Below are 18,761 nucleotides of genomic sequence, written 5' to 3'. Positions count from 1 at the left end.
TAGGGGCCAAGCCACGCCTCCCAGGGCTGCCTAGCGCTTTACAGCACTAGGTTCCCCAATAGAAACCTCCTTTACCCTCCAAACACCGCAGCACCCGCCCCCGCTGTACCCATTCACCAATTCATGCTCTCATCCATGGGAGAAACATATCCTAAAATCGTGACTGTCCCGCTGACAGTTGGGAGGTATCCTGTAGATCGTAAGCTTGCGGGCAGGGGATCTTTCTTACCGCTCTGTCTGTCTGTATTACCCAGTATTGCTGTGGTTGTTCCCAAATGTACAGCGCTACAGCCTTTGCTGGCGATATACAAATAAATGTTGGCGACACATTCATTAGAAGAGGTGTCCACATATTTCTGGCTATGTAGAATATCATTATTTAATCTAACAATACATCTACCAAAAACTATAAAGTAATGTTTTAATATAATGTTTCTTTACCATCATTTCCATCTCATTTGTCCCTTTCTGATGATTCTTTGAATGTTACAACATTTCTGAGACCATGGTTAATTATGTTAAGTCCCCCCCTCCCTCTTACGAGGCCATGTCCTGATGAATTCATCAAGGCAGAGAGGCGTTATATAATAATTCACATTCACAGTGCCGGAAAAACGCAAACACTTCATTATACAATATATATTACGCCATTAGCAGGACTGATAATTATACAACGCCGCGTACATATGTATTTTCACTGAATGCCGGCTAATGTTATTCAAACTTCAGAGAGTGAAGCATAGAAGACGTCTGTTAGGGATGAGAAAAAACATTGTTATTAAAAATGACGGAGCTTTAACTAAACACTGAACTGGTTTATCCTGTCTAAGTGGGACGATAATTTGTGCGCTCCGGGGCAGATGTAGGGTAACAATGGAGCATCTGAGCAGCCTGAGAACATTCATCCGTCTTATTAAAATGTGGCTAGAAGAACACTCACACCTTCCAGGAGGACGAGGCCTTACTGACATAACACCAAATGAGATATGTTTTCATGGCCGTGTTGCTTTACTCCGCAACTATCACCTACAAACAGCGAGGGCAACAATTCTGGGTACTGACCCAATATCCATGAGAATAGGAACCAGCGACCTTACCGTAGGCTACAACCAGACCTTCGTAAACCAAGCATCTGTCTCAGACCGCAGGCGGAGGAGACAAACCGCCTATAAAGGAGTCTATAACGCCTTTCAGAACCGTGCCGCTCCTTCAGATCGGTCTTGTGTCGTGGAACGCGTGAGGCTGATCTGAAACGCGCTTTGGATGCACAATACATTTACTCCTAGTAGGTGGGGATGGCAAAGGCGCACCTCTAAGAACATGCAAATATGGGCAGAGACTTATCAGCCTCTTTGTGGGCGAGGTCTCATTGTTAAAAAATGGGGAGGGGGTGACCGGATTTACCTGGGACTCTGCAGTGCCAAGAGGTAATCAAGGCCTTTGCGCTATGCTCCATGAGGTCGCAGGAGATTAATGTGGCAAAGACATCCATCCTGGTGGACCCCGGACATCTGGCTGCAGGACTGCAAGGTGGGAGGGGGGGGAGGGGCTGCCAAGTACTTAAACGTCATAAAATTACACGCCACTGAAAAAGTGCAGTGTGTGACGGCTGACCGCACCGCTAACCCCCACCCAGCCAGGCATTATCTCTCCCTTCCATCATACCACGGCACGTAGCGGCCATAAAACCATGCGCCATTATTATTATTTTTAACTGCATGATGTGTCCTTTGCCCGATGCACCAATCAGAATCAGTGTGGATGGCACAGGATAGTTGCAACACTACATTTGGACCCTCTCCTCAGAGGTCAAGTGTCAGCGTTCTCTAGACGTACAGTCTTGTTGTCAGGCATGTTAATATCAGTCAATAAGTAATACACTTAATATACCTGAGGAATGCTTGCAGGAAATAAATGATCTCTTTGCACCAGTCTACCTATTTGTTATTGCAGTCAATCAAATACAGACACGGTGACAGCTCAGGATTTACTGCCTGTTTATTCTGCACACACAGTAAGTAAATGTATAGAATCTGTGCACTTAGCTCAGTATTAGGATCACAAAGGGAGCTCTTGGCAAAGAACGCTTCGTATTCTCTCCAGCAGACGTACCGCGCTGGTATCGCCACGGTTCAGGAAACTACAAAACCAGGTCAGCCTATTCGTGAAAGGGCGCCGAAATCACAGTGACATTAGTCAAAGAATTACTAAGTAGGGTTCTTTTCTACTTCTGTTCCGGGTGGCACAGTGGCGAGCATTGCATGATTCAGAGCACTGGAGCCAAGGGTCCTATTCCGAACGTTGCCACCATCTGTGTGGAGTTTATAGGTTTTCCCCCTGGGTTTCCCCCGTGTGCTCCGGTTTCCTCCCACAGTCCAAAAATATACCAGTAGGCCGAGGACGAAATTGTCCCATGTGCTTGTTTGTGTGGTCGGGGATTTAGATTGTGGGTACGGATGTGAATTATTAAACGTTCTCTGAAATGCTCTGTGGACTAAAGTATGTCGGTGCTGTATAATAAAAGGTTAATATTACGTATAGGGGAAAAAGTTTTGCTGCACAAATGCTGGTACGATTTGCAGAGGAAAGGTCATTCTGATTTCACTGAGGAGGTATAATTACATAAACTCAAAAGGATTATATTAAAAACAAAAAGCTGGGGTACAGACAAAGACTGTTTTAAAGGACCACAGAATACACAGAGTTGAATCCAGCAATCGTTTTATACGATGATCTGGCCAGAAGAGGTGCGTGGGGGGCATCTACTAAAGGTCGATTTGCAGAACAATAAAAAAAATAAAAATAATAAATCACTATTTTTAGTGTTTTACATATCCATTCCCTACTCACTGAATCTATTACAGGCAAATCCACCTACAAACTCCCGTTCACGGATTTCTCAGCATAGAATCAGGTGAATCTATGAATGATCAGTTTAGTACTTTGATCGTGGAAAATCAGCGAAAACATTTTGACAGGTCGCAGACACTCGAGATTAGATAAGGTAAACTCTGACATTTCAGACACCATGCTGGAGGTGTGGGGTATATTCCAAATGATCCAGCTTGTTATTTTTTTGGGGTTACCATGTGACCAGAGCAGCGCCCATTTACTTAAGTTATTGAAAACCGCAGGACTCTGGTATAAGTTGTACCCAGAACCCTGAGGGACTCTAGACCCCGTCCATACAACACAGGAGCACAGCCTATGGTTCGGGGGTAACAATATCTCTTTTTGGGGTCCTCTGCACTCTATTGTGAACTGGCTATTTTTGGGTCCTAGAACAATGTCACACAGACACTTGGGGGCCCATATTCCCAGTGTACAGAAGGCATGCAGTGGGTTCAAGACATTAATGAAAACTGTTCTACAGGTACCTATTTAGGAAAAGTGGTATTGCCCATAGCAACCAATCAGATGTTTGCTTTCATTTTCTAAGGTGTACTAGTACAATGACAACATCTGATTGGTTGGACTGCAATCCCAACAACCAAAAGCTCTAGTTTGGGAATCCAATCAAGAGAGAATTCAGGAAAACGCGGCACCTTGTGCCTCATGCCTCAGTGATGTGCATTCTCGTGTATTCTAGATCAGGTCACAGAACGGCGGCCTCACCCATATACATGAATTGCTACACGCCTCCCCGGCTGGAATGTGACACATATCGGAGGTGTCTCGCCATAAAACACGTCTTACAGGCAGGATTACACCTGACCCCTTACAGACATCATAAAACATATAATCAGACATCAGTCTGCCGAGGAGAGCAGTAATAGAGCCGCTTTGTTATGGTTTGTTCATCTTAGTCCACAGTGACCGGTCTACTGCGCCTTTAAATCCTCTACAGTATTAACGCTGGACGTGACAAAGCCAAACAAAGGTGGATTAAAGACCGGGAATGAATCCTCCTCACACATGTATGACCGTGACACATACAGCACATCTGAAGGCCACTTATAACGTCCCACACTACAAAGTGCGTTCATTTATTTCTTGCTTGATTCTAATGGGCACTTTATATCCGCGCAGTTTCCTACCCAACCATCTTCTCACAAAAACTGTTCTAAAGGTGCGACCGACGGTGGAAAATTACAGAGTCGGACCGAGGAGTCATAACCAGGGACTGGGTTGTTTAGAAGAGATACCAGATACTATCTCGGATCAGCTGCTGAACCCAGAGGCTTCGACGGTCATCGTTGTCGCCAAAGACGTTCGTTTTTTGGCGATCTCCGCGGACTGACTGGTAGCAGCAGCTGCCGACACAACTCCTGCAAATATTGCCGAATAAATATTCTGTCTGGCCCCTATAGGGGCAGATATTGTTGCATGCATGGCAACCAAATTACGAGCATGACCCAAAAGCCCGACAGCTTAGGAGCAAACTGGAACCTCACTAATGGGCCTAAGAGGACAACGATCCACATGCTCCTTCCAATCCCAGACCCACAATGCATTTGGCTTTTATTGCTGGGAGATACCCTTAAAGTCTAAAAACAAAGAGCATTGTCTGATACTAGAGGAGCTACTATCGCTACCGGATACAAAAATGCTTCCAAAACCTGCCAGACAATTTGTAAAAAATGTTATCAGCAAACGACAGACGGGTGACACTGCAGTTTATTTTGTCTGCAACATAACCAAGACTCGGTGATGTTGTCATGTTCTGAGAATCAATAACACAAACAAGTAAACAGCCATCTGCTTCACAACGGGATCAGCAAAGCTTTCAGACTCCAATTTACCAAAACGCTTCCCTGTGCCAGGGACCCCGTCCTCTTAAAGCAGATGCCAGACTGTGAAAACAGTTCATCCCATGCCACAGTGCAACTAAAATTGGGAACTGGCAGAGAAAAAGCCTAACCCGTAACAGATGTGTGAGTGAGCGATGCTGTGTGCGGACATGGATGGTGACTAATACCGTCAGCGAGCGATGGGGAATGGAGTCACACTGACTGGTCCTCATTAACCGTGCGAATAATCTGAAGATTTGCGCTGTGCAAATGTTGCATCAAATTCAAGTGTCCCCCTTCCACAAGGCAAGGAAAGCCCCCCAAAAAAACACACCCTCTCCAGCTCAACATCACTTTAATTATTTCATTTCCACAAGAGAGATCTCGTGTTTACGTTGCTCTACAAAACTAGACGCGCTTACTCCGTAAATAGCGAGCGTCACCCTCGCTCACCCCAACACCTCCCTCTCCAGGACAAACATCCGGTCCTCATAAGAGCATTTGACATTGGGCAGCATGGTGGCTCAGTGGTTAGCACTTCTGCCTCATCGCACTGGGGTCATGAGTTCAATTCCCAACCATGGCCTTATTTGTGTGGAGTTTGTATGTTCTCCCTGTGTTTGTGTGGGTTTCCTCCGGGTGCTCCGGTTTCCTCCCACACTCCAAAAACATACTGCTAGGTTAATTGGCTGCTATCTAAATGGACCCTAGTCCCTCTCTCTCTCTCTCTGTATGTTCAGGAATTTAGACTGTAAGCTCCTATGGGGCAGGGACTGATGTGAGTGAGTTCTCTGTCCAGCGCTGCAGAATCAGTGGCGCTATTATTAATATCTATTTATAAGGCGCCACAAGGCATCCGCAGCGCCGCACAGAGACAAACAAAATCACAATACAATGGGAGACAGCACAGTACAGTAAACACAGCAACTCAGTACGCTCAATGCACAGCTAGAGAGGGCGGGGAAGGGGGAGGGAGGATCCGAAAATGACGGGGCCCAAGAAGGGGGGCGTGGAAGACAGGGAGACCCCCAGGGGGGAGGAGGGAGCGAAAGTGGATGTGGGGTGGAGGACCTTTGAGGAGGAGGGCTAAGTAGCTGGAGAGCAGAGTTAGAAGTGGTGGAAACAGGAGGAGAGATGGCCCTGCTCAGAGGAGCGTACAATCTAAGGGATCTAGGCGCTATATAAATAAATGGTGATGATGATGATGAGAGACATGTCTATGTCAAATTTCGTGCTTCGTATTTCTCAATGAACAAATCGCCGATGTAACACATTTTCCTTTTGTTAGGAAATTTTAGTTGAATCCCCATTTTTATCTTTAATGGACAGCCCCAGTCTGACTTAATTACCTAATCTCTATACAATTTTGTAGTCGCTCCAAGTGGACAGAATACAGGTACCAGAGTATTCGGATATAGAAGGTGTATACGTCCGTGTGTCACACTGGAAGGACATGCAGAAATAACGCTGTGACATCACTAGAGTCGGGTCAGGAACGGTTACCTCGTACGTTATAAATAGTCTCTGCGCTGTTATTAGACAGCAGCTGTCCGGGTGGGTACAGTTTAAGTGAAATCCCAGCTGCCTTCACTCCTCTGCGGTCAGTGCTCCTCACCTGCTGTAATCAGTCTGTACCTTGCGGTCAAACAAGGGCGCCAAATGCACGCACACCTTTGTCGCACATTAACCGTTTGTGTGCCTGAGTTGTAGGCATCCAGCAAAGTGAATCTGTCATTTTCCAACTGCACAACATAAAAACATCCTCAACTCACACCCTCTTGTTTCCTGACAGGTGCTCAAAGTCAGTAAATTTCATACAAAGGTGAGGGAATAGAGAGAAGTAGAGTCACCTTAAACAATCACTTTATTTAATGTTATGTACAACACCATCCAAAATGCATTATTAACAATGCGCGCTTTTCTGATGTATTTCCTGAATAGCGCACTTAGGCGAAGAAACGATAGATCCAACGGAATTTTAGTAGCATCCGACGGTATAGCCTTGGTCAGCGAATAGAAAATATTACGCACAATCCTTTGTTTTCTGTCCTCTCATTTACTTGCTCGGAGCTGTTGCGATTTCCTGATAGAATTGCGCCTCTACATGAGGGAGGGCGAATTTACAAAATAAGCCGCGCAAAGTTCTGCTAGAACTCCTGCGCTACTTCAGGCGGCCGACATAAAAAGGACACAAAGTCCCAGCGCCGACAGTCGTGGTGGTAGAATTTTAAAACATAATTTTGTGTTTGTCTAAAGTCAGAGTAGGAAGCAGGATTGCGGCCTGCTCTGAACACCGGGCTTTCCTATGCTGAGCAGCAATTTCATCAGGGGAAACCAACAGTCCAGAGAAGAGGGTGTTTCAGGAGAATCCCCCGTCGCCACAATCCGGTTAAGGAGACTGAGGGATTCATTTTGACAAATAAGTGGGTTTTTTTTAAAGCTAGATATAACCTTTAAAGTGCTACTATTGTGTCTTCGTGGAGGGTGTCACAATACCTCTGTACCGCTGATGCATAATCACATGTTGTACTTGGTATTTCTAGAGACAAAAGCAATATGTAAGGAGAATGACGTCAATCTTACAGAACAACAACAGAAATGCAACATGGCTTGGTCGACATGCCTTTGAAAAGATAGTTAGCACACAGGGGTAAGCCAAACACAACCCCTGACCTCTCCAAGGAACAAGCCAACTCCTCGCTGGAGGGGACTGTAGTGACTGTTGTCAGAAGGATGTGGGGTTATACAAAGTCACCTTTCTTCATGGAAAGGAATGTTAAACCTGTAATGTTTAAGTGCTAGAACAGATAGTCCCATAATCCCAGCCACAGTTCCCCTGTTCCATCTCCACGTCACCAGCCCCCCCACCCTATCTCTGCGTCAATAGCTCCCCTGAACAGCCAACCTTTACAAACATTTTATATACAATTTTATATTAAACAAATAATATTTTATTTTTGACACCTAAATATGAAATGACAAAATCTGCTAAAAACAAAAGAAGTAGCCTCAAAAAAAAAATAAAAAAAAATTAGAGGTCTGTCATGCTAGTCGGGCCCCAGTGCACTGGTGCATGCAGCTTGGGTGGAATTTAACTGAAGTGTTGGTCATTTTCTTACTGACTAGCAAACAATTACCCAGGATAATGTCTGTATGCTGACAATGCCTCTTTACCTGCTGGAGAGTTCTACCCTGAAAATGATTAGCATTCCCGGGAGATTAAGGAATGCCATTATACACCAGCTACAAAAGCAGTTACTGTACAAGGAAATATCTGACGGAGAGGTGTCGGGGGAGTGTAAGGCTCCGTATGCACTTTTTTGTAATGTGTGTTTTTTTTTTTAAAGACCGCATTGCGTTCATGTATGCATTTCGGTGCATATCTAAAGGCGTTCAGTCTGCATTTTTTTGGCGGGGTTTTTAAACATACCGGGTAAAAATGCAATTATGCACAGTTTCGTTTGGCACAATGATCTTTAGTTTCACTTATTTACAGGAGCGTAACCTGCATATGAAAAGCATCTTAAATGAAGCAATTTAACAGCAGTGTCCAACTAACCTCAAAGCGGTCACAATGGTAACGCTTTGGTGTTAGTTCCTAATCTGGGGGACAGGCTGCTCTTTAAACCTCATTAGAGAATGTAACAAATCCCACCTTAAATAAAAAGTTATTTTCACACAGTAAAAGTGCTGCTAATTAAATCGTTAATACAAGGACAACTGGCGGAGTGGCTTCTCCAAAGAGCATGGTCCTAATGATGTGCGGCCAACAACCTGCGGCTCTCCAGTTGCTGTGAAACTACAAGTCCCAGCATGCTAGAGTGGTTTAGAGGATATATATATATAATAATTTATGAATGTTATACTGTACTGTATGGAAACATTAGATTAGTCTATTAACACTTCCTACGGGATAAAAACAGGGACATATCTGAAAAATATTTACTGCAAAATATTATTGCTCAGTGACCAAGGATCCTGCAACTGTCATACAAATGTGGCCATTAGGTGGCGCTAATTTATAGACCCTAATGTACACCGGTAGTTCAAGAACTACTAGTAATGTAATTAAGCTTTGCTATGCAAATGTCACATAGAGAACAATACAATTGGAATAACTATTTCCTCTGTCATTTGTGAGGTACTTACTCTATTGCAATCTATTGGGGAGTGAAGTGTCAGCCAATCCCAAGAAGCATTAATGAATAAATGTAATTATACTAAACCAGGGGTGGGCGTCAGCTTTCTGTATCCTTTATGTGAGATTTAAGACCGCGGTTATAAAAGCAGATTGTTATAACTAGAGGAAGCCAATGAGACTGGCTGACATACAAGGACAATAATTCACACGAACCACCAGTTTCACTACAATATCATCATCATTATCACCATTTATTTATATAGCGCCACTGATTCCGCAGCGCTGTACAGAGAACTCACTCACATCAGTCCCTGCCCCATTGGAGCTTACAGTCTAAATTCCCTAACATGCACACATACACACAGAGAGAGACTAGGTTCAATTTTGATAGCAGCCAATTAACCTACCAGTATGTTTTTGGAGTGTGGGAGGAAACCGGAGCACCCGGAGGAAACCCACGCAAACATGGGGAAAACATACAAACTCCTCACAGATAAGGGCATGGTCCGGAATTGAACTCATGACCCCAGCGCTGTGAGGCAGAAGTGCTAACCACTGAGCCACCGTGCTGTCCAATATCCTGCTGTAATTCTAATCTAATACAAGTATCCTTCTTATCTTACAGCTGACATTTCTGTAGGACTAAACTACCGTCACTATAAAGCTGGGTACACACCTCCGTCATATTTTGAGGATTTCCTTCACTCCTGGCTAATCCTAACATTCCCGGTTTCCAATACAGAAAAGTAGTTAGAATCGCATTAATTGTTGTTCATCCCATTATAGCGGCAATCAAACGATAGAGGACCATGTGTGTGCCATTACTGTGCACGCTCCCACGATCATGTTTTGTCGTACCAAAGCACATCGTAAAGTTTGATTTGACTTTATAAAACTTCCTAAAAATGACGCTCAATGATGGAACGATGTTGGGCAAATATGGAAGTGTGTACGCACTCACCACCTGCAGCGTCCATAGCTGTTTGCAGAGTCAGGATCTTTTCAGCAGATGGTTATGAGAGATGAAAATCACAGAAGGTAAATGGTGTAGGTGTGTACACAGGAATCTACATGCTCATTGGGACTTTCAGTTGTTGGTAAAATTGTTACAGAAATCACATATGCAGTAATTTCTGTAGTGTGCACCCAGCTGAAGTCCCAGCTCTCTTGCAGCCCAATCTTTAGTTCTTTACATGAATTATTTCCAAATGGTGTTAGACGAGTCCCAGGTGTCCTATGCCTTCTAGCGCTTGGGGATGATTTACCTTTAAAAGCTGTGGGCAGGTTGCTTTAACCCACATAAACAGCATAGTACTTGATCATGTTAGGACTAGCCGGAATGGGACGACTTAGCGCAAGTTGGTCAGTTTAACATATACTGCAATAAGTGCAATGAATATTCCCCATTTTTTAATATAGAACAGTAGTTACAACAGCATTAATTGTGCATTTGCTGAGTGCAGAGATCCATGTTTTTTTGTATAATATTTTTTTTTGAGGTAGTTAGAAATGTATTTCATGTTGTTTGCACTACAACAGTAATAAAAGAACAAGGAGATGTTTGTATGAATGTGTTTTCTCAGCCAGTATCTGTAAACATGGGGTCTGTGATAAGGAATCTCTGAGGGCAATCCTGCAGGATCAGTGCAATTACTATCTGGTGTAAAGGACTAACCTAATCTCGCGTTATATCCCTTGTGGAGTCTGTTAAGCTGGGTACACACTACAGAATTTTCCACCAACTTTTTATGTAGAGCGATTTTACATGTGATCGATGTTCCGATCGCTCGGTCCATGGACTGCATACACACTAGCCTTGTTTAGGACGATAAAGGGAAGAGCGGACGTCCCTTTAGCGACTTTTTACAGCCATGTTGTCATGAGCAATGACTGTAATTTCGTACTCACTGTTGTGGATCGGTCGGAAGTTTATACACACTGCACAGCGGAAACGAGATTGGAACGAAAATATTAAACGGTACGACCAACCAAATGAGGCGACAATCGTCCATTTGGGCAGACTTTCGACCATCGTGTCACTGCACACACTGACCCGACTTTTGTACGAGCGGTCGTATGTCGGCTGATTTAGCCGATTATTGGATGAAAACTGTGTAGTGTGCACCCAGCTTAAGGCAGCGGACTGTTCTCAAAATAAAACACTGTAAACATCTTGTGGCAACCCCAAAAGTAACTAAATTTCCACCTTTAGCAGAGCGCAGTCTCAGCGGACCTTAAATTAGCGCCCTATTGATCATCATGAGGAAGCTTTGTCAATACTCACTGTACCGCAGGACTGGGCAGACACAGAAGCCTGGTCCACATCCAGTGGTTATAGACAAAATGTTTCCCATGGTGATCGATAGATCACTATTTACAGGTCCGCTTAATCTGCAAGCTCAGCAAACGCCTGGGAGCACATACCCTTAAGCAGGTCAATATTTTGAATTCTTTACTGCTCTACGTTACTTTTCCTTGGTTGGTGCTTTAGTGGAAAATATTTTACAAGGGGCTCGCTAGATGCTACTGTAATTAGCCAATCATTCCTCCATAACAGCATTTAACTTTTTTTAATATCACATTTTCTTTTACAAATAAGACCATTTCCATAATCACAGACCTGCCTACACTCTTCGTAAAGGCTGGGTACACACTACAGGGTTTGCAGCCGAATATACGGTCAATCACACGATAAACGACCGCTCGGCCCGATATCGCATTAGCGCGTACCATGCAACGATGAACAGTTACAGCTCCAAAGCTAATCTTATCGTTTTATTTGATTTTTAAACCGGACTAAAAATCTCGTTCAACGATGGAATAATTTAGTTCTAATTCTGCAGTGCGCAGCACTCCCGACCAGAAGTGTCCTCCTCAGTTTACAGAACCACGGTCTTTTCAGCCGATTGTTATGACAGATGAAGAGCACAGATCTGAAGGTAAATCTTGTATAATGTGTACACAGGAATCAACATGCTGATTGTGGCTTTTTCTTTTTACTAGTTGGTAAAATCGTTAAGGATATCGCATTGGGAGAAATTTTGTATAGTTTGTACAGTGTGTACTCAGGCAAATACACTAAAGTACTTTGAAAGATTGTACAGTTGGTGCAATGTTGGCCAGACGCACTCAGATCCAATCGGCCAGATAATCAAACAATCGGATCTGCTCCCAATTTTATGTAGATCAGTCGCACAAATGACAAAATCACTGCAAGTTTGGTCACATGACTTCAGCATATAATACTAATATATATATATATATATATATATATATATATATATATATATACATATATACACACACACACACACACACACACACAAGGCTCCTCCTTCATAGAGCTCTGAAAACCCACCTCTTCAGACAAGCTTATAATATTCCTCAACCACCATCTTAATCTCCCTAGGTTACCCTATTACCACCCTCTACACAGCTAACACAAGACGACAACCCTCTGACCAACATTGGTACACACACAGTCCACTCAATACTTTTACCTTTGCAGTCTAGCTGGTCCAGTGTGCAATATAATGTAGCACATGCCTTTGTGTTTCAAACTCTCATTGTCCCATAGATTGTAAGCTTGCGAGCAGGGCCCTCATACCTCTGTCTGTATGTATTACCCAGTATTGTCTTATCAATGTTTGTTCCCAATTGTAAAGCGCTACAGAATTTGCTGGCGCTGTATAAATAAATGTTGATGATAATGATAAAACCCATGTGAAACACAGACCGAAGCTGGAACTCTAGAGGCTGCATTGCCATAAGGAAGAATGGATGTGTTTTCTAGGCAGTAAACAAAACTGGAAGTATATGGGGGAGTATAAAGACTGTGCTTATCTATTGTGTCTAGTTCCACTTTAAAGTGAAGCAATCACATTCAACATGTTCATATAGAGCAACGCGGGTTTCGAAATCCCTTAATAGTGTACTTGGTGAAAAATAAAACTGTGGTATTTCAAAATAGGATGAATAACCATCATGTATCATCGAATAGGTTGTTGTTCGGACCAAAATAGTAATGAGATCTCCGCGGAACAGATGGAAGTGCTTATAAAGCTGTGTCGAGCACAAGGGTGATGATGTTGCAACTCCAATTTAAAGAGGATCTCCCGTGTACGGTCACTGCGTCTTACGCAGCCAAACGCACGGCTGAGTCTGCAATGTAAAATGCGCTCAGCTTGTCTGAAGCTACAAATCTCTTCCCTGCAAACTGTTCTCATTGACTTTTATTGAAGTCACCATCTCACCTTGTTGCACAACCAGAAAACAACATTATTGGAAAGACAAACAGCTTGGGAGGAAAAACAAATCCAGATTGAAACAAGTTGCAGAATGTTGTTTTTTTGTTACAACATTGTGGGATGTTTAAAGAACAATTAAAGTATCTAACATAAATATATAGAGCAAAGACTGGAGGGTATATTTACTAAACGGCGGGTTTGATGGAGATGTTGCCTATAGCAACCAGATACTAGCTGTCATTTTGCAGAATGTACTAAATAAATGATAACTAGAATCTGATTGGTTGCTATAGGCAACATCTCCACTTTTCGAACCCACAGTTTAGTAAATATACCCCCTGGGTATCAATGAGCTGAATAATACTGATGAACTATCTGGAGTGTTAAATGCATGTGCAGGAACATGAATAATGATTCACACAACACTTTAAGCCTGTGGATCTCGGCTGCACAATAACTTCCTCCCCTGCAATTAATTTTTTCAACTAATGTTTAAAACGATCAAATCTAAGAAATACAAAAGTGCAATGACCCACGAGCAGGATATTCAGCAGTCACAATAGGAAGTGAGTCCTGGCCTCCTAAGGGGCTCCCGAGAACAGAACCCAAAATACAAACAAAGGACATTCATTTCCATAAGACATGTGATTTAAGACAATGGAATTTGCAGTCGCATCTAGAGGATATTAAGTGTCTTATTTACAGTTTCACAATGCACCGCCGCAAAATCCCCCCCAGAAACTACACAGGATCAATTTGTACTAGAAAAGCAACAAAAACAATACGAGCTGGCCAAGGAAAGGTTATAAACACATTGTTATTTTTTTTTATATTTTTTTTTTACTAAAAACTTGATCCCACATCTGTTCTGCGAGAGCTAGCAGGACACCGCATTCTACCACACAAATTTATGCATAGAGCGATGGCTTAGTATGGATCAAATTACACCCTAAGGGCTTAATAACCTAGCGTGGTGCAATCCTTGCATAAGTATATATATATATATATATATGCAACTGACAATTGCAAATTAAAATTTATCTTCCTCATTAATGCTTGTATTTATGCAGATATGGTAGATTGGGGAGGGAGGGGGGCACAAATAGAATTCAAACAGGCATAGGGAACATGTGGCTCTCAAAGCGTATACGGTGGCCCATCACCGATATAGGGGTATATTCACTAAACTGCGGGATTGAAAAAGTGGAGCTGTTGCCTATAGCAACCAATCAGATTCTAGCTGTCATTTTGCAGAATGTACTAAATAAATTATAACTAGAATCTGATTGGTTGCTATAGGCAACATCTCCACTTTTTCATACCCGCAGTTTAGTAGATATACCCCATAGTGTCATAAGCTGCCTACTGCCGATCTGTAGGGATCAATTAATCCCTACTGCAGAGTCAGTATCATTTCCGGTCATCATGTTGGTCAATTCACAACTATATGTCTTTGAAAGGGCCCTTTCACATTTGCATAATCATGTGTATGCTGAACATAACGTGCAGTGTAAACAACATTAGTTATAGGGAAACATTCCCAGATTACCACAAGGCAATGCAGTGTAGAACGCAGATTTTTCAGATCACATGAAAGCAGGATTATGGCTCTTGGCAATTAGGAATAAAAAAAAATGCACATACTTCTTTAAATACGCACAATTATCCCATTCACCGCACTTATTTATAAACCTGGACACATGCAAAATAATTGTTTTTAATGCATATGTGAAAGGGCCTCAAGTCTAGCATTAAAACTGTAGGATAGATGGAATATAAACAAACACAGGAGTATGGAAAGTGGAGTAACATTCATCCTCGGCATTATGTCAACATATCAGCTGCGACTACTGACAGGTAGAAAAAACATCAGGGATATTGGCAGCTACATGACACGGTAGGCAAAATAGCAGATATATTAGTGGATTCCAAGCAACGTAGGCCTTGGATTCCTCTAGCACAGTCGTTTGGCTTTACCAGGAAACCAAGTAATTTCTATTTTTACATCAGCAACGCTGCTTATTAATAATTCAAGGCAGGATCGGTGCCGCTGCAAGATCTGTCCCATACCCATTGGATCTGTGTACCAAACGAATAATGGACAAAAAACTGGGAAGAATGACCACTTTATAAACATTTCCTGCCCGTGTCACATGCATAATTAGATTGTCAGCTCAACGGGGCAAGGAAATTGTGCAGAGACAAGAAAGAGAATGGATGTCCTATATAAAGCAACGAACTGATATAACAGCTTATTTAATAGCTGCACAATATGTCAAAACACGTATCAGCCAGAGTCGAGTCGAGTCAGGTCAGATCATATATATATATATATATATATATATATATATATATATATATATATATTAGTGCAGTCTATATAGTCAAAAGCAAACTTCTTAGTAGTGGTAATGGATAACAATACCTTTGCACAAAGCGCACCAGGTTATTAAATAAGCCCTGTTGTGTTTTGTCTTGTAAGATACTGAGCATGTTGTAACTTTACTGCAATGATTACATGAGACACAAAAAAACCACGACATTATACTAGTAAACAATACATGTAAGAATCCCAAAGCCATTCTATTATGTTGATTTCCTAACGTGTAGAGCAGCTACACATATGGGGGTATATTTACTAAACGGTAGGTTTGAAAAAGTGGAGATGTTGCCTATAGCAACCAATCATATTCTAGCTGTCATTTAGTGCATTCTACAAAATGATAACTAGAATCTGATTGGTTGCTATAGGCAACATCTCCATTTCTTCAAACCTGCAGTTTAGTAAATCTAGCACTTGGGATGCAAACGCCTGACCAATGAGAAGGCAAAACATTGTTAATCGTGGATTAAGAGTACATTAATGTATTAGCAGTAAGCAGACTGTGACAGTGTAGTTAGTCATTTATACCCTCAAGTATGACTCACGGTGACCTCTGATTTCACAGGACAAGACATTCCTAAACTTTCCTTTGTAACGGAAGACACCCACACCTGGGATCTCAGCACAATATACCTGACAACAACACATGCACTGAAACCTGTTCTGCAGACTCTCTGTGTCTGATCTCCCCCCCCCAAGGTGGGTCCTATAGGACGATGCCAGTTACCAGGGTGCCCGCATAGTGACAGGTGTACAAGCTATGAGCCAGGCCAGAATATCTCACTCAGGGCCCGATTTCTATGGAGACTGCAAACTCCTTTAGGAGCCAGGAGAGATTTAAGTACAAGCAGAGAGGAGTGATCAAAGGGTCATGGAGAGAAGGTATGTTCCTGCCAGGGATCTAGACTACGCCAGGCCTGCCAACAGTTACTTCAGCTAAATTTGGGATAGACACATATATGGAAGGAGGGCGTGATCAAATATTCCCAGACACAGGGCTTAACCCTTTCACCTGGCAGAGCTACTTGCATCCCAGGATTAGCAGTGGAGCGGATTAGGGAGAACATCCAAATGCAGAATGACACAAAGCAAAGCAGACGTCTGCAAACCCATTAAGGCTTAACAGACACAATTTTGGGGTGCACAGATTTCTCTTTTGAATATGGTGGGGTGACAGCCTTTTATATTATAGGGTTGCACTCCTCAATCTTGCTCTGCAGAAGAAGTGTCAGATTGCCCCAGGGGATAGAAGGACTGTGGTCTGCAGAAGAGGATTATTATAGGGGATTGCAGGGCTCTGGGGTGGGGGGGGGGTCAGTGAGGGGCATCTCTGCAGGAGCCATATTATAGGGGATTGAGGGCTGGGGGGGGGGTCTGTGAGGGGCATCTGTAGAGGAGCCATATTATAGGGGATTGAGGGCTCTGGGGTGGGGGGTCAGTGAGGGGCATCTCTGTAGGAGCCATATTATAGGGGATTGAGGGCTGGGGAGGGGGGTCTGTGAGGGGCATCTGTAGAGGAGCCATATTATAGGGGATTGAGGGCTCTGGGGTGGGGGGTCAGTGAGGGGCATCTCTGTAGGAGCCATATTATAGGGGATTGAGGGCTCTGGGGTGGGGGGGGTCAGTGAGGGGCATCTGTAGAGGAGTCATATTATAGGGGATTGCAGGGCACTAGGGTGGGAGGGTCAGTGAGGGGCATCTGTAGGAGCCATATTATAGGGGCTTGCAGTGCTCCGGGGTGGGGGGCAGTGAGGGACATCTGTAGAAAAGCCATATTATAGGAGATTGCAGGGCACTGGGGTGGGGGGTCAGTGAGGGGCATCTGTAGAGGAGCCATATTATAGGGGATTGAGGGCTCTGGGGTGGGGGGCAGTGAGGGGCATCTGTAGAGAAGCCATATTATAGGAGATTGCAGGGCACTGGGGTGGGGGGCAGTGAGGGGCATCTCTTAAGGAGCCATATTATAGGGGATTGCAGGGCACTGGGGTGGGGGGCAGTCAGGGGCATCTCTGGAGGAGCCAATCAGATCTGTGGAAAACATTACAAGAAGTGACTTGTGCAGCCACAAATAACTCACAGTCCTGGGATTAGGTGCAATGATCCTGCTGCTCCATGTGTATGATGGGGGCTGATACTGTCTGTGTCACCCAGTGACAGTGACCCATCCAGGACCCTCCCCTACATATATATATATATACACTCTACCTTCAGCGGGGCCCTCAGGACCCCCCCTATATACATATAATATAATATAATATATATATATATATATATATATATATATATATATACCATACTGACTGTACCTTCAGCGGGGCCTCCAGCAGTTTGTACAGCGCCGGCAGCTGCTCGCCCAGCGGGGAGGTCTCCGGGAAGTTATACACCGGGGGTCTCCGGGGCTCCGGGAAGTTGGTGCAGATGAACGGGTCCCTGTCATCCAGGTACTGCACCCGGCAGGGGATCAGCGCCATCACCGCTCCTCAGTCACCGCTGCTCAGTGCCCGGAGAGTGCCCGGTGTCTGCTGCACAGCCCGGAGATACCTCAGTCCCCACAGTCACCGGGCACCGGGGCGGGGCCGTGACGTCATGGGCGGGGCGGGGCCTGAGAGAGAGAGAGAGAGAGAGACTGTCACTGAGGGAGAGAGAGAGAGAGACTGTCACTGAGGGAGAGAGAGACTGTGACTGAGAGAGAGACTGCCACTGAGGGAGAGAGAGAGAGACTGTGACTGAGAGAGAGACTGTCACTGAGTAACTGAAAGAGAGAGAGACTGTGACTGAGAGAGAGAGACTGTCACTGAGGGAGAGAGAGAGAGAGACTGTCACTGAGTAACTGAGAGAGAGACTGTCACTGAGGGAGAGAGAGAGAGAGACTGTGACTGAGAGAGAGAGACTGTCACTGAGGGAGAGAGAGAGAGACTGTCACTGAGGGAGAGAGAGAGAGACTGTCACTGAGTAACTGAGAGAGAGACACTGTCACTGAGAGAGGGAGAGACTGTCACTGAGAAAGAGAGACTGTCACTGAGAGAGAGACTGTCCCTGTGTGACTGAGAGAGAGAGAGACTGTCACTGAGTAACTGAGAGAGAGACACTGTCACTGAGAGAGGGAGAGACTGTCACTGAGAAAGAGAGACTGTCACTGAGAGAGAGACTGTCCCTGTGTGACTGAGAGAGAGAGAGAGACTGTCACTGAGAGAGACTGTCACTGAGAGAGGGAGAGACTGTCACTGAGACTGAGAGAGACTGTCACTGAGAGAGACTGT

The 18,761-nt window shown here is 44.0% G+C and overlaps 1 protein-coding gene across 6 annotated transcripts in view; it reads right to left on the bottom strand.

Moving 5' to 3' along the window:
• The window catches only part of FHOD1 (formin homology 2 domain containing 1), an 88,967-nt gene extending 70,895 nt beyond the window's left edge, over positions 1-18,072 (bottom strand). For all 6 annotated transcript variants that reach the window (XM_075189270.1, XM_075189274.1, XM_075189272.1 and 3 more), the window contains exon 1: positions 17,808-18,072. In XM_075189270.1, coding sequence (XP_075045371.1) covers positions 17,808-17,972 — 165 coding nt within the window. In that variant the 5' untranslated portion in view covers positions 17,973-18,072. The remainder of the gene's footprint in view (positions 1-17,807) is intronic.
• Positions 18,073-18,761: the final 689 nt, after the last annotated feature.

This window comes from Mixophyes fleayi, chromosome 10, assembly GCF_038048845.1.
Source record: "Mixophyes fleayi isolate aMixFle1 chromosome 10, aMixFle1.hap1, whole genome shotgun sequence".
NCBI classification, from domain to species: domain Eukaryota; kingdom Metazoa; phylum Chordata; class Amphibia; order Anura; family Limnodynastidae; genus Mixophyes; species Mixophyes fleayi.
Note: the sequence above shows the minus strand (reverse complement) of the source record. Positions and strands in the feature narration are given on the sequence as shown.